Here is a 12,363-nt window from a genome sequence, read left to right on the forward strand (position 1 = left end):
TCGGGCAGTAGGCAGGGTACACTCTGGACAAGTCGCCATCTCATCACAGGGCCAACACAGATAGACAGACAACATTCACACTCACGTTCACACACTAGGGCCAATTTAGTGTTGCCAATCAATCTATCCCCAGATGCATGTCTTTGGAGGTAGGAGGAAGCCGGAATACCCGGAGGGAACCCACACAGTCACAGGGAGAACATGCAAATGCCACACAGAAAGATCCAGAGCCCAGGATCAAACCCAGGACTTTCGTATTGTAAAAAACAGTAAAATAAAAGAGAAGTGTCCACAATATTAGTTTGCTCAAGTGTCACTTACCGATTGAATGCATTTCTCAATCTGAACGCCCTGAAAAAGGGGAATGCCTGCAAAGCTGTCCAGAGCACAGACTCCCTATACCACTCTTCCAAACTGACGAGTCCACCGTAACCTTTCTGTGTGACATGGAGCACTGTGCTGCAAGTGAAGACGTAGTGCTCGGGACCAGCCTCACTAGCTGGGACTACTTGCAGGTCATAGGGTCTGCAGAAAAACAATAGAGCAAAAAAAGTTATTCAATGCTGTACATTTGCACTTGACCTGTTTGATGTTTGTTTACAGAGCATCCAGAAAAAATTTACAGTGCTTCACTTTTTGCATATTTTTTTATATTATAGCCATTTTCCAAAATGGTGTAAATTGATGTTTGTCCTAAAAATTCTACAGACAATACCCCATAATGACAATGTAAAAAAAAAAAATCATATGTGCATAAGTATTGACAGCTTTTGCACAATACTTTGTTGATGCACCTTTGGCAGCAATTACAACCTCAAGTATTTTTGAATACGATGCCACAAGCTTGGCACACCTATCTCTAAGCAGTTTTGCCCATTCCTCTTTGCAGCACCTCTCAAGCTCCATCAGGTTTGATGGGAAGCATTGGTTTTCATCCAGGATGTTTCTGTACATTGCTGCATTCATCTTAGTCTAGTCAGGGAGGTGACCAAGAAACTGATGGTCACTCTGTCAGAGCTACAGCATTCAGGCTTGTATGGTATAGTGGCCAGACAGAACACATTTCTTGGTAAAAAGTTTGCCAAAATGCACCTAAAAGATTGGATCAGACAATGAGAACCCAAATTCTCTGGTCTGATGAGAAAAAAATTGAGTTCTTTGGGGTGAATGCCAGACCTCATGTTTGGAGGAAACCAAGCAACAGCCATCACCACGCTAATACAATCCCTACAGCCAAGCATGGTGGTGACAGTATCATGCTGTGGGGATTTTTTTTCAGCAGCAGGAACTAGGAAACTCGTCACAATAGAGGGAAATACGAATGCAGCAATTAACAGAAACATCCTGTATGAAAACCAACCTGACGAAATTTGAGAGGTGCTGCAAAGAGGAATGAGCAAAACTGACTAAAGCATCGTATTTAAAAATATTTGAGGCTGTAATTGCTGCCAAATGTGCATCATTAAAGTATTAATGAAAAAATGTTGTGTTGTGGGGACGGCGTGGCGAAGTTGGTAGAGTGGCTGTGCCAGCAATCGGAGTGTTGCTGGTTACTGGGGTTCAATCCCCACCTTCTACCTTCCTAGTCACGTCCGTTGTGTCCTTGGGCAAGACACTTCACCCTTTGCCTCAGATGGCTGCTGGTTAGCGCCTTGCATGACAGCTCCCGCCATCAGTGTGTGAATGTGTGTGTGAATGGGTAAATGTGGAAATACTGTCAAAGCGCTTTGAGTACCTTGAAGGTAGAAAAGCGCTATACAAGTATAACCCATTTATCATTTATTTATTTATTTATTTACCTGTACATGGGATTTTTAATTTTTTTTATACATTTGCAAAATAAAAACTTCACATTGTCCTTATGGGGTATTGTGTGTATAATTTTGAGGACAAAAATGAATGTATTCCATTTTGAAATAAGGCTACGCAACATAACAAATGTGGAAAGAGTGAAGCGCTGTGAATACTTCCCGGATGCACTGTATACCTGTATGTGTCACCCTCCAGTTCCTTCAAGTAGAAAAGCTTCAGTTCTCCCACATCTCTGTTCTTGACAAACATCTGAATGATCTCCATGCCAGTGACTGGAACCTTCCCCACCAGGGTCGCCTTTTTACTCCTGCTTTTTAAATCGTCCGTCTCTGTAAAACTGAAACAATACTTTTTTGGTCAGTTTGTAAGTCAGATTAAGCAAAAAAAAATACTACAGTGGAACCTCGATTTACAAACTTCTCACTGTACAAATGTTATGAATTACAAAAACACAGACCAAATAAAAATATGCTTTGGTGCAAGAACCTTGTCAGTGTGTGCGAATGTGTCATCCACCCATTGTGTGTCTCGCAGCGCAGCCATGTTGTGCTTGGCAGCACATCCATCGTGGGTGGGCTAATCAGCTCATTCAGTCAGCTGAGCACTGTGCTGCGGTTAGCTACAATTGACTAGTTTTGCTATCATGAGTCCAAAGAAAGCAATAGACAAGCAATGTGTGGTTTAACTACATTCAGGAATTATTCACAGCATTGTTGACACTGCTTATCCACCCTCCCCCTCCCTTCTGCTGCACGAAAAGATGGATTTTGTCTTTAGTTACTAATCATTGCAGCCACCTCGCTGTTAAAGTTAAGGAATTGTGGGATTTCAAACTGTGAGTGTACCACCACAGGGTTAATGTGCGTTGGCTGCAAATGGGGACAGTTCAGCTACTTGTTGTTTTGACTTTGTTAATAAATAGAAAGTTGATCCATCCCCCCTTGTTATGTTTGTTTAATTTACAGTACTGTATATCGCTTTATATTCTGTTCAAAGTGTACAAACTTTTACTAAAAATATTAACTTTTGTCCAGGCTGCAAACCATTATTCATATTGAAATAGTTCTTTATGCACTTAAGATGTGACTTTAAAGTTTTACTACTTATGTATAAAATACTACACGGTCAAGCTCCTGCCTATCTTGCAGATTGTATTGTACCATATGTCCCGACAAGAAATCTGCGTTCAAAAAACTCCGGCTTATTAGTGATTCCCAGAGCCCAAAAAAAGTCTGCGGGCTATAGAGCAGTAGAAGCATTTAAGTCCCATCTTAAAACTAATTTGTATACTCTAGCCCAGTGATCCTCAACAGACGGACCGCGGTCCATGTCCGGACCCAGCGACGTGTCCGTCCGGACCCAGCACGAATTATAGTAAAAAAAAAAAAAAAATTGTTTTCATTTTTTTTTATAATTATTATAAAAAAATATAATGATTGTATTTATCTTTGAGTCATCGCTAGCGCAAGTCAACGTTCTTTGTTGTTTTTAGTCAAATATCTCCACGTTTTGTTTGAGAGACGGAGTGAGAGCGAGAGAACGCCACTCTGATTGGCTGCGGAATCAGCCAATCAGAGTATGGGTGTCATCTCTATCACAACGACGCGCTGATAGGCTGTTACCACCTGGGTCATACAGCGCTCATGCCACATGCATGGAACCTTTCGCTGCAGGCACACAGTTGTCTAGTTATATTTGCACATGAATGAGATCTGTTGAGGTCATTTGTTTACCAGGGATAGGAGGGTTGTGTTTAAAAGTATTTATTTTTTTGTTAAAACTGAAAGTTTTATTTAAGTTCTTATTTATTTTTGTTTCAAAGAAAATCTTTCATGTATTTTATTGGATATTTATTTTATTTTTGTTAATTTTAAGAAAATGTTAAACTACTACCTACCTCCTGCTACTATATAAGCTTGACCGATAATAAACGGACCCAGCCTGTTTCAAAATAACATTTGTGGACCTTCAAGATTTGTACTTGAGGACCCCTACTCTAGCCTTTAAATAGACTCCCTTTTTAGACCAGTTGATCTGCCGTTTATTTTATTTTATTTTCTCTTCTGCTCCCCCTCAGTTGCACAGGTCCGGTGGCCACGGATGAAGTGCTGGTTGTCCAGAGTCGGGACCCGGGGTGGACCGCTAGCCTGTGCATCGGTTGGGGACATCTCTACGCTGCTGACCCGTCTCCGCTCGGGATGGTTTCCTGCTGGCCCCACTATGGACTGGACTTTCGCTGATGTGTTGGATCCGCTGTGGACTGGACTTTCACAATATTATGTCAGACCCACTCGACATCCATTGCTTTCGGTCTCCCCTAGAGGGGGGGGGGGGGGGGTTACCCACATACGCGGTCCTCTCCAAGGTTTCTCATAGTCATTCACATTGACGTCCCACTGGGGTGAGTTTTTCCTTGCCCGTATGTGGGCTCTGTACCGAGGATGTCGTTGTGGCTTGTGCAGCCCTTTGAGACACTTGTGATTTAGGGCTATATAAATAAACATTGATTGATTGATTAATTATGGAGAATTGTTCTTTAACATACAAACTTTTATTTTTAACAACTGTGTTCAAGAACCAATTCATAAATTGAGGTGTAAGTGGCCCACACAGCCGACGTATGTTGTAACCATGTTCCTGGGTTGTGAAGTGGCCAATAGAGCCGAATGTTATTTTGTATTTATGTTCCCGTGTGGATGCACCCCGGTAGTGTCAAGAGAAATGGATAAACAGTGACGTCACACGCCAGTTTGACACGCCACTTCGTCACAGTATCAACACGCGGCAGGCTCTTAATCATATATCAGATATCGCAGATAACTAAAGTGAGTAAATGTTTATGAAGGAAAGTTCAAATGTAGGTGTTCTGCTCTTTATAGTCGGCAATAAGCCAAGATTTATGTGAGCTTATTTTTGTGTTGTCACGGCGTGCAGTTGGTCTGAGGAAGCCCATCTTCATTCGGCGAGGAAATCCCACAACCAGTTGCACTCTTAATAGTCGAAGAGAGGTATGTTGATTAAGAATAGTAGTGAAGTGAAGTGAATTATATTTATATAGCGCTTTTCTCTAGTGACTCAAAGCGCTTTTCCATAGTGAAACCCAATATCTAAGTTACATTTAAACCAGTGTGGGTGGCACTGGGAGCAGGTGGGTAAAGTGTCTTGCCCAAGGACACAACGGCAGTGACTTGGATGGCGGAAGCGGGTATCGAACCTGGAACTCTCAAGTTGCTGGCACGGCCACTCTAGCAACCGAGCTATGACCGCCATATAGTGGCGTGTTATTTATTTATTTCACGGTGAAAATATGTGCCTGTGTGTTAGTGAGGTCAATTTGTTTTTCTGCTTATGTTACGATGTGATTTTCTTTTGTTTTGTTTTAGTTTCACGGTACAACAGTGGTGTGCCGTCAGGGCCAGCAAGGCCTTCTCTGCTGGCCTAACATAACCAGAAACCATGATCATAATTAAAGATACAATTATTTTTTTATTTACTTTCCCTAAATATCTAAAAGTATTCATATTCTCTTCATGTCATATTAAGCTCACTCCAGTGCTGTTGTTTTTAGTTTTAGTTTGTATTAGGGCTTGTCTCTGTGCGATATAGAAAATGACTATATCGTGATATTCGAGTATACGTTCTCACGCAGTTGCTTTTAGCTGCTGGCATTACACTACAGGCTCTCCTCACTCTTTCCTGTGTCTCCTTCTCACAGACAAGCAAGCGCACCTTCTTACACACGTCACATACTGTCACGACATACGTCACATACGTAAACGCCCTCGCACAGAAAAGAGGTAGCAGCATGGGTAACGTTAGCTGTGATGCTAGCGCAGCCGTGCGAGTGGTAATACGAGAGAGAGAAGGTGCGAATCTGGTAACAAATGAAGGAATAATTAATTCCCCCAAAAAACAGCAGGGGGTCCATCGTCTGGCGGTGGTTTGGCTTCAAGTGGGAATATGTCGAACAGACAACCGTAATTTGTCAAGTGTGGGGCAAAAGCCTTGCTATAAAAAGTAGCATTACTGCTAATATGTAGCATCATTTGAAAAGTCACCTGCTAGAGAATGAAGAGTGCTTACTCCGCATGTCAACATCTCCGTTCGGTGCCACACGCCCACACCATCAAAATGCCGAGGCAAACATTTCCAGATCAACACCGTATGAAAAAAATAGTGATTTTTTTAGTTGTGATTTCCTTCTCTGCATGAAAGTTTTAAAGTAGCATATATTAATGCAGTATGAAGAAGAATGTTTTAATGTAGACACATAGAATCATCATACTGCTGTGATTATATGCATCAAGTGTTCATTCAAGGCTAAGGCAAAATATCGAGATATATATCGTGTATCGCGATATGGCCTTAAAATATCGCGATATTAAAAAAAGGCCATATCGCCCAGCCCTAGTTTGTATCCAATCAGAATTCAGCTAGCTTATGTTGTCATGCTGTAGGAAATCTGCCAGAGGCCTTCAGAATCAACAATGCGGGCGTCCGTGCACTGTAAACGATCGGGGACATACAGTTATAGACAGTTGCGATAGCCAATCAGATCACGAGTTGTCAGTAAGGCCTTCTAGATTGCCTCACGTTGAACTTAACGTTTACGCGTTCTGTGATTGGATACTCATCGGGACCATTAGCGGATGAATTTGAGAACACATACAGTTGATAGACAGTTGCGATAGCCAATCAGATCACAAGTTGTTGACAGTAGCCTATCCAAGTAGCCTGATGTTAACGAGACTGTGATTGGATATTCACTTGTCACTCCAAAGTAAGTATCCATCACAAGTTTCAATTTAGTAGGAAGCGGGAAGTGTTGCGCCGTAGCCAGACCAAGATAGCAGAGAAGGAGAACAAAACTTTGATTAGGTGGCAGAAATATATTTGCAAGGCCATTTTCAAGAAGGATATTTAAAGAGAAACTACATCTTGTGAGACCATGTCGGCCAACCCCGGAAGTTAGTTTAGCTGTTCTGGCGATGAAATGGGGAACGGCGTCGAATAGGTCCTACTAACTGTGAGCTCAAATATTTATTTTTTTCCCTTTTAATGTTGTTTGCAATTTAAATTTTGACAGTACCACGTAAGATGTTTTAATTGCTGATGCGTTTTAATTGATTTTTAAATGCGCCAGAAAAAAATAAGTTTTGTATAATGCTGATGTGATCCAATGCCCAGTAGGACGTAAATGTGTTTCTGTATAGTATTTCTCCAGCAATGGTCATGTGATGACATCAACTATGGTATTTTGAGAGGTAATCTTTGAAGTTGGACATCACTGAAGGCCTAAGTGGGAAATGCATGGCCCGCCACTGCGGTACAACAAGGTACAAAGATGTATCAAAGACCAAGTGAGAACTAAAAATTGTACCCGTCAAACTCAAAGCTGGTGCTTATTGACGCCAATGGCTGCTACACAAGGTTCCACTGTATTTTCACTCTTCAGTGTTACAATCCACTAGAATCATTTGGTGGATGTGCCAATTATAACCCACTTGAGGAAAAATGTGCATTATTCCCTCCTACAGATTTGGAGTGGAACTGTATCCCATGACACAAACATGTTTGGACATGGCAGAGGCCAGGGCTCCACTGACTGCTACTTCAACAATTTGATATTTGAATATTGCGTATGAGGATAATACCTGAAAATGATGCTAAAAAAGGATAAAGCAACAATAAAATGTATGCATTCTTAAGAATATTTGGCAGATATTTTTCTGAGTACCTCTGTGCTGCCGTTTCTTCGGCCGTCGTGACAGAGATGTCAGCGCATGACAGGGAAGACTTGGCTCTAGGTTTTTCCATCCATTTTATCTCTGTGATTCCTCTCCGGGATCCTGCGAGACGAGGGCTGCTACAGGAGATACTCGGAGCGATAGAGGGAAGATTGAGCAAATCTCTTCTTACAACTCTTGAGTCGTCTTCTTCAATAAAACTGAAACAAAAAAAGGGGAATCATGATGGGAATGCGAATGTATGTCAATGTGAGATATACCTCTGTGCCGCTGCCTCATCAGCAGTTGAAGCAGGGATGTCTGTGCACGATGCTGAGGTCTTCTTTGTTTTTTCTTTGCATTTAGTCTCTGGGATGGCGTTCAGTGAGTCTACTCTTGCTGGAGGATGAGGACTTTCAGAATGCACGATGGCAGGAAGACTGAATAAGTGCCTTATGGTGACTCTGGATTCATTTTTTTTTGTAAAACTGAAAGAATGATTAAAATGCATATGAATAAAGCACATTTTTCAAAATCAGATGTTTTGAGTGTTATACCTCTGTGCTGCTGCTTCATAAGCAGTTGCATCGGAATTGTCCGTGCATGATTGTACAGAAGCTCTTGATCGAAGCCTTTTAATAAATGTTGTCTCAGTGAGGACTCTCCCTGATGCTGCTCGAGTCGTAAGACTGTCTGTGTCAGAGGGGACGCCATTAACAATGGCAGAGGGATCAAAAAGGCTCCTGCGCAACGAGGACTCCGGAAGGCAATACGGCACAGGCCACAGTAACGGCAAAGTGGCTTGACTGCTGGCAACCACAGAAGAGGGGTCTTTTTTCTTTCGCTTAGAGGTTGGCTTTCCACTGTCTGCTGTGCGCCTCAGAGGATCCATGGTGGTGTGACTGTGACTTTGGCTGGGAAGTGGCAGTGAACATGCTGCAGTAGTGTCAGCAAAACTCACAACATGTGTCGTGATGGTGTACTATGCACATTTGCCCTGATCTTCTAAAGGAAAAGCACATTCATTAGTGATTAACTTTAGTCCCCAATATGCATCATAAAGGTGTACATATGACCAATGTTGGCATTACTTTGTTTAATTGCTTATGTTAACATATAATCTGTTGCATTAAAGCATAGTATATTAGGACTATACCACCAGCGTCAGTAGGTAGAAAATATTTTTAAAATATATTTTAATGGTATAGTTTAGACTTGTCTCCAATACATGTAAGCAACATGAGGGCCAATAAAACCTTAAAGGTATTAAATGTAGTTAATGTAGGCCCAACTTCACGTATTTACGATTAAAATAAATCAATTAGTTTCCACAAATGTAGCAATAAAGTGGTTATGTAACATTCATTTAATAATTGAATAAAATGCTGTGATTTATATGCTCACATACTGTTTGGGTGACTATAATATAAAAAGGAATCTAACTCAATACCATTTAAAATGACTTTTAAAGACAACATTGTTTTTAAAAAAGCTTACCTAGCTAAAAGTGTGTTAGCTGGTTAGCTAACGCTTAGCCCTGTGACGTCACTACCATAGTAAAATAAATCATGATAAAGCACAACTTACCTGTTTTAAAAACAGCTTTTTTTTGTATACACGCGGCGTGCTTCGAATGAGCAAAAGTCGTCCTTCGTGTGGTTTATTTAAATGTATACACGTCACGAAAGCGTTCTCGCTGCTCCCCTCGAAGTGAAAAGTTGAAGGGCTTTTCGTGTTACCTGCTCTGCGGTTGCTGTTGGCAACACGCGCAACTCGGAATTCCGGAGCTGTTCTCCTGACCGTGAACGTCACTTTATGACGCCATGAGCTTTGCTCTTGGACTTTTTGCACCTCGGACAGCTTCTCGTTTTGGATGTAGAGCAACGGGAAAAAACAAAACAGAAAGGCCACCAAGAGGACAACAATCAGTGAGTTTGGTCATATATGACTCCTGTTTACAAAGTTACTTACCTGCCGTTTGCTTTTTTATTTATATGTGTAAGTCATTCCACCATATTAGGTGTTCATATGTTAAAGGCCAGTTTCAAAATCAAGCATGTTCCCAATAGAAGGCCTCATAAGCAAAGCATGGCTTGGCTGTAGACGACCACAATGTATACCACTGGGCATTTACTGGGGTTTCTCATAAATCCCAATATTCTACACTAGGGGTAGGGAACCTATGGCTCTCGAGCCAGATGTGGGTCTTTTGATGACTGCATCTGGCTCTCAGATAAATCTTAGCTGACATTGCTTAACACGATAAGTAATGAATAAATCCGCTGGTAATCACAGTGTTAAAAATAATGTTCAAAATATAAAACATTCTCATGCATTTCAATCAATCCATCCGTTTTCTACCGCACCTGTTCAAGAAGTCGCATTAATGGTAAGAAATATTTTATTTATTATTGGTTAAATACAGAATAAAAATGTCATTAAAAAGAATAAGAGACATATTATACTCTAAAAATGTTGGTCTTACTTAAAAATGCACGCATTTAGTTGTATTCAGTGTTAAAAAATATTATATGTCTCTCACGGAAATACTTTTTTTTTAAAATATTTGGCTTTTATGGCTTTCTCAGCCAAAAAGGTTCCAGATCCCTGCTCTTCACTAACAGATGAAAGCCTGAGAGTTTAGTTGTTCTACCAAGAGGGTTTAGGTATAAAGAGACTTATTTAACCTTTGAACACCAATTGATTGCTCTCTAAACCAGTGTTTTTCAACCACTGTGCCGTAGTGCACCGTAGAATAGAATATAAATGAGTAAGGAGACTCACTCCAAAATACAGCCTGACAGAACTTTACATAAAACTGTTTTGTGCAAATAAATGACATGCATTCATTCAAGTAAAATGTTTAAAAAATTTCCTGGATGACATTCTGACAATACAATTTCATTTGGATGCAAATATTGAGGTCTTTTCTAAAGCATTTTTTAAATTACGCACGCGAGTTCTAACCACCTGTGAAATATCATTCCCCAAATTCCAAAATGGGAATAATCTGATTTTAACTAGTAATCATTTAACAGCCGTAGTTTTATTTCTTTTTCTTTTTAAATTTCATGATCCCCTCTCTTGCAAAGTTTTTACAGTTATGCTTACACTTTGTTTTTACCCTCACTGACACCCATAACTGAACATTTGACCTGAGGCACTGTATTTTTGGCCAAACAGTCATCAAAAATACCCCTATTTTGTGTCTTTGCCACTGAAAAGAAATCAGGGGTTATTTTGCCAAAAAAAGGGCATGAACACAAATTATATTAGTATAGATAAAAATGTTTGAAGTTTCTTAATCACACATTTTTTTGACCGTTTTGGGATGAAAGGCTTGAAAGTGTTCTCTGGTGTCATAAAGCAGTGTTTTTCAACCAGTGTGCCGCGGCACACACTAGTGCCGTGAGATACAGTCTGGTGTGCCGTGGGAGATTATATAGTTTCACCTATTTGGTTTAAAAATATTTTTTGCAAACCAGTAATTATAATCTGCAAATAATGTGCTGTTGTTGAGTGTCAGTGCTGTCTAAAGCTCAGCAGAGTAACCATGTTATTCTCCTCAATATCAGTAGGTGGAACCTGGTAGCTAATTGCTTTGTAGATGTCGGGAACACGTCGTGTGAGACGACGATGGTTTGTCGTGATCACATATGCAGACGACAGCGGGAGGCGGCGTGCAGGTAAAAAAGTATCTAATGCTTAAAGGCCTACTGAAATGAATTTTTTTTTATTCAAACGGGGATAGCAGATCCATTCTGTGTGACATACTTGATCATTTCGCGATATTGCCATATTTTTGCTGAAAGGATTTAGTATAGAACAACGACGATAAAGTTCGCAACTTTTGGTCTCTGTTCAAGAAAAAACCTTGCCCCTACCGGAAGTAGCGTGACATCACCGGAGGAAGGGCTGCTCACATTTTCCTATTGTTTTCAATGCAGCGAGAGAGATTCGGACCGAGAAAGCGACGATTACCCCATTAATTTGAACGAGGATGAAAGATTTGTGGATGAGGAACGTGAAAGTGAAGGACTAGCGTGCAGTGCAGGACGTATCTTTTTTCGCTCTGACCGTAACTTAGGTACAAGGGTTCATTGGATTCCACACTCTCTCCTTTTTCTATTGTGGATCACAGATTTGTATTTTAAACCACCTCGGATACTACATCCTCTTGAAAATGAGAGTCGAGAACGCGAAATGGACATTCACAGTGACTTTTATCTCCACGACAATACATCGGTGAAGCACTTTAGCTACTGAGCTAACGTGATAGCATCGGGCTTAACTGCATATAGAAACAAAACAAATAAGCTCCTGACTGGAAGGATAGACAGAAGATCAATCAATCAATCAATGTTTATTTATATAGCCCTAAATCACAAAAGTCTCAAAGGGCTGCACAAGCCACAACGACATCCTCTGCATCAACAATACTACCAAACTCTGGACATGTAACTACACGGTTAATGCTTTCCAGCTTGGCGAAGCTTAGCAATGCTGTTGCTAATGACGCCATTGAAGCTAACTTAGCTACGGAACCTCGACAGAGCTATGCTAAAAACAATAGCTATCCACCTACGCCAGCTCTCATCTGCTCATCACGACCCGTGCTCACCTGCGTTCCAGCGATCGACGGTACGACGAAGGACTTCACCCGATCACCGATGCGGTCGGCGGCCCGGAGACGGAGGAAGTCAAGGTGAGGTCGGCGGCTAGCACGTCTGCTATCCATCTCAAAGTCCTCCTGGTTGTGTTGCTGTAGTCCTCCGCTAATACACCGATCCCACCTACATCTTTCTTCTTTGCAGTCTCCATTGTT

General features: G+C 41.0%; 2 protein-coding genes across 6 annotated transcripts in view; one reads left to right on the top strand and one right to left on the bottom strand.

The window, feature by feature from the left end:
• Positions 1 to 9,334, bottom strand: part of LOC133633977 (dynein heavy chain domain-containing protein 1-like) — a 68,024-nt gene extending 58,690 nt beyond the window's left edge. For 2 of the 3 annotated variants that reach the window (XM_062026842.1, XM_062026840.1), the window contains exons 1-6: positions 9,126 to 9,334; positions 8,096 to 8,543; positions 7,820 to 8,026; positions 7,550 to 7,759; positions 1,988 to 2,149; positions 322 to 525 (exon numbers count right to left, since the gene is read on the bottom strand). In XM_062026842.1, coding sequence (XP_061882826.1) covers positions 322 to 525; positions 1,988 to 2,149; positions 7,550 to 7,759; positions 7,820 to 8,026; positions 8,096 to 8,430 — 1,118 coding nt within the window. In that variant the 5' untranslated portion in view covers positions 8,431 to 8,543; positions 9,126 to 9,334. The remainder of the gene's footprint in view (positions 1 to 321; positions 526 to 1,987; positions 2,150 to 7,549; positions 7,760 to 7,819; positions 8,027 to 8,095; positions 8,544 to 9,125) is intronic. The other variant, XM_062026841.1, reaches the window with a different exon arrangement.
• LOC133633978 (general transcription factor II-I repeat domain-containing protein 2-like) overlaps positions 9,257 to 12,363 on the top strand; it is a 54,614-nt gene continuing 51,507 nt past the window's right edge. For 2 of the 3 annotated variants that reach the window (XM_062026844.1, XM_062026846.1), the window contains exon 1: positions 9,257 to 9,466. The gene's annotated coding sequence lies outside the window, so the exon portion shown is untranslated. Of the gene's footprint in view, positions 9,467 to 11,113; positions 11,225 to 12,363 lie in introns of all 3 variants that reach the window. The other variant, XM_062026845.1, reaches the window with a different exon arrangement.

This window comes from Entelurus aequoreus, linkage group LG18, assembly GCF_033978785.1.
Source record: "Entelurus aequoreus isolate RoL-2023_Sb linkage group LG18, RoL_Eaeq_v1.1, whole genome shotgun sequence".
NCBI lineage: Eukaryota > Metazoa > Chordata > Actinopteri > Syngnathiformes > Syngnathidae > Entelurus > Entelurus aequoreus.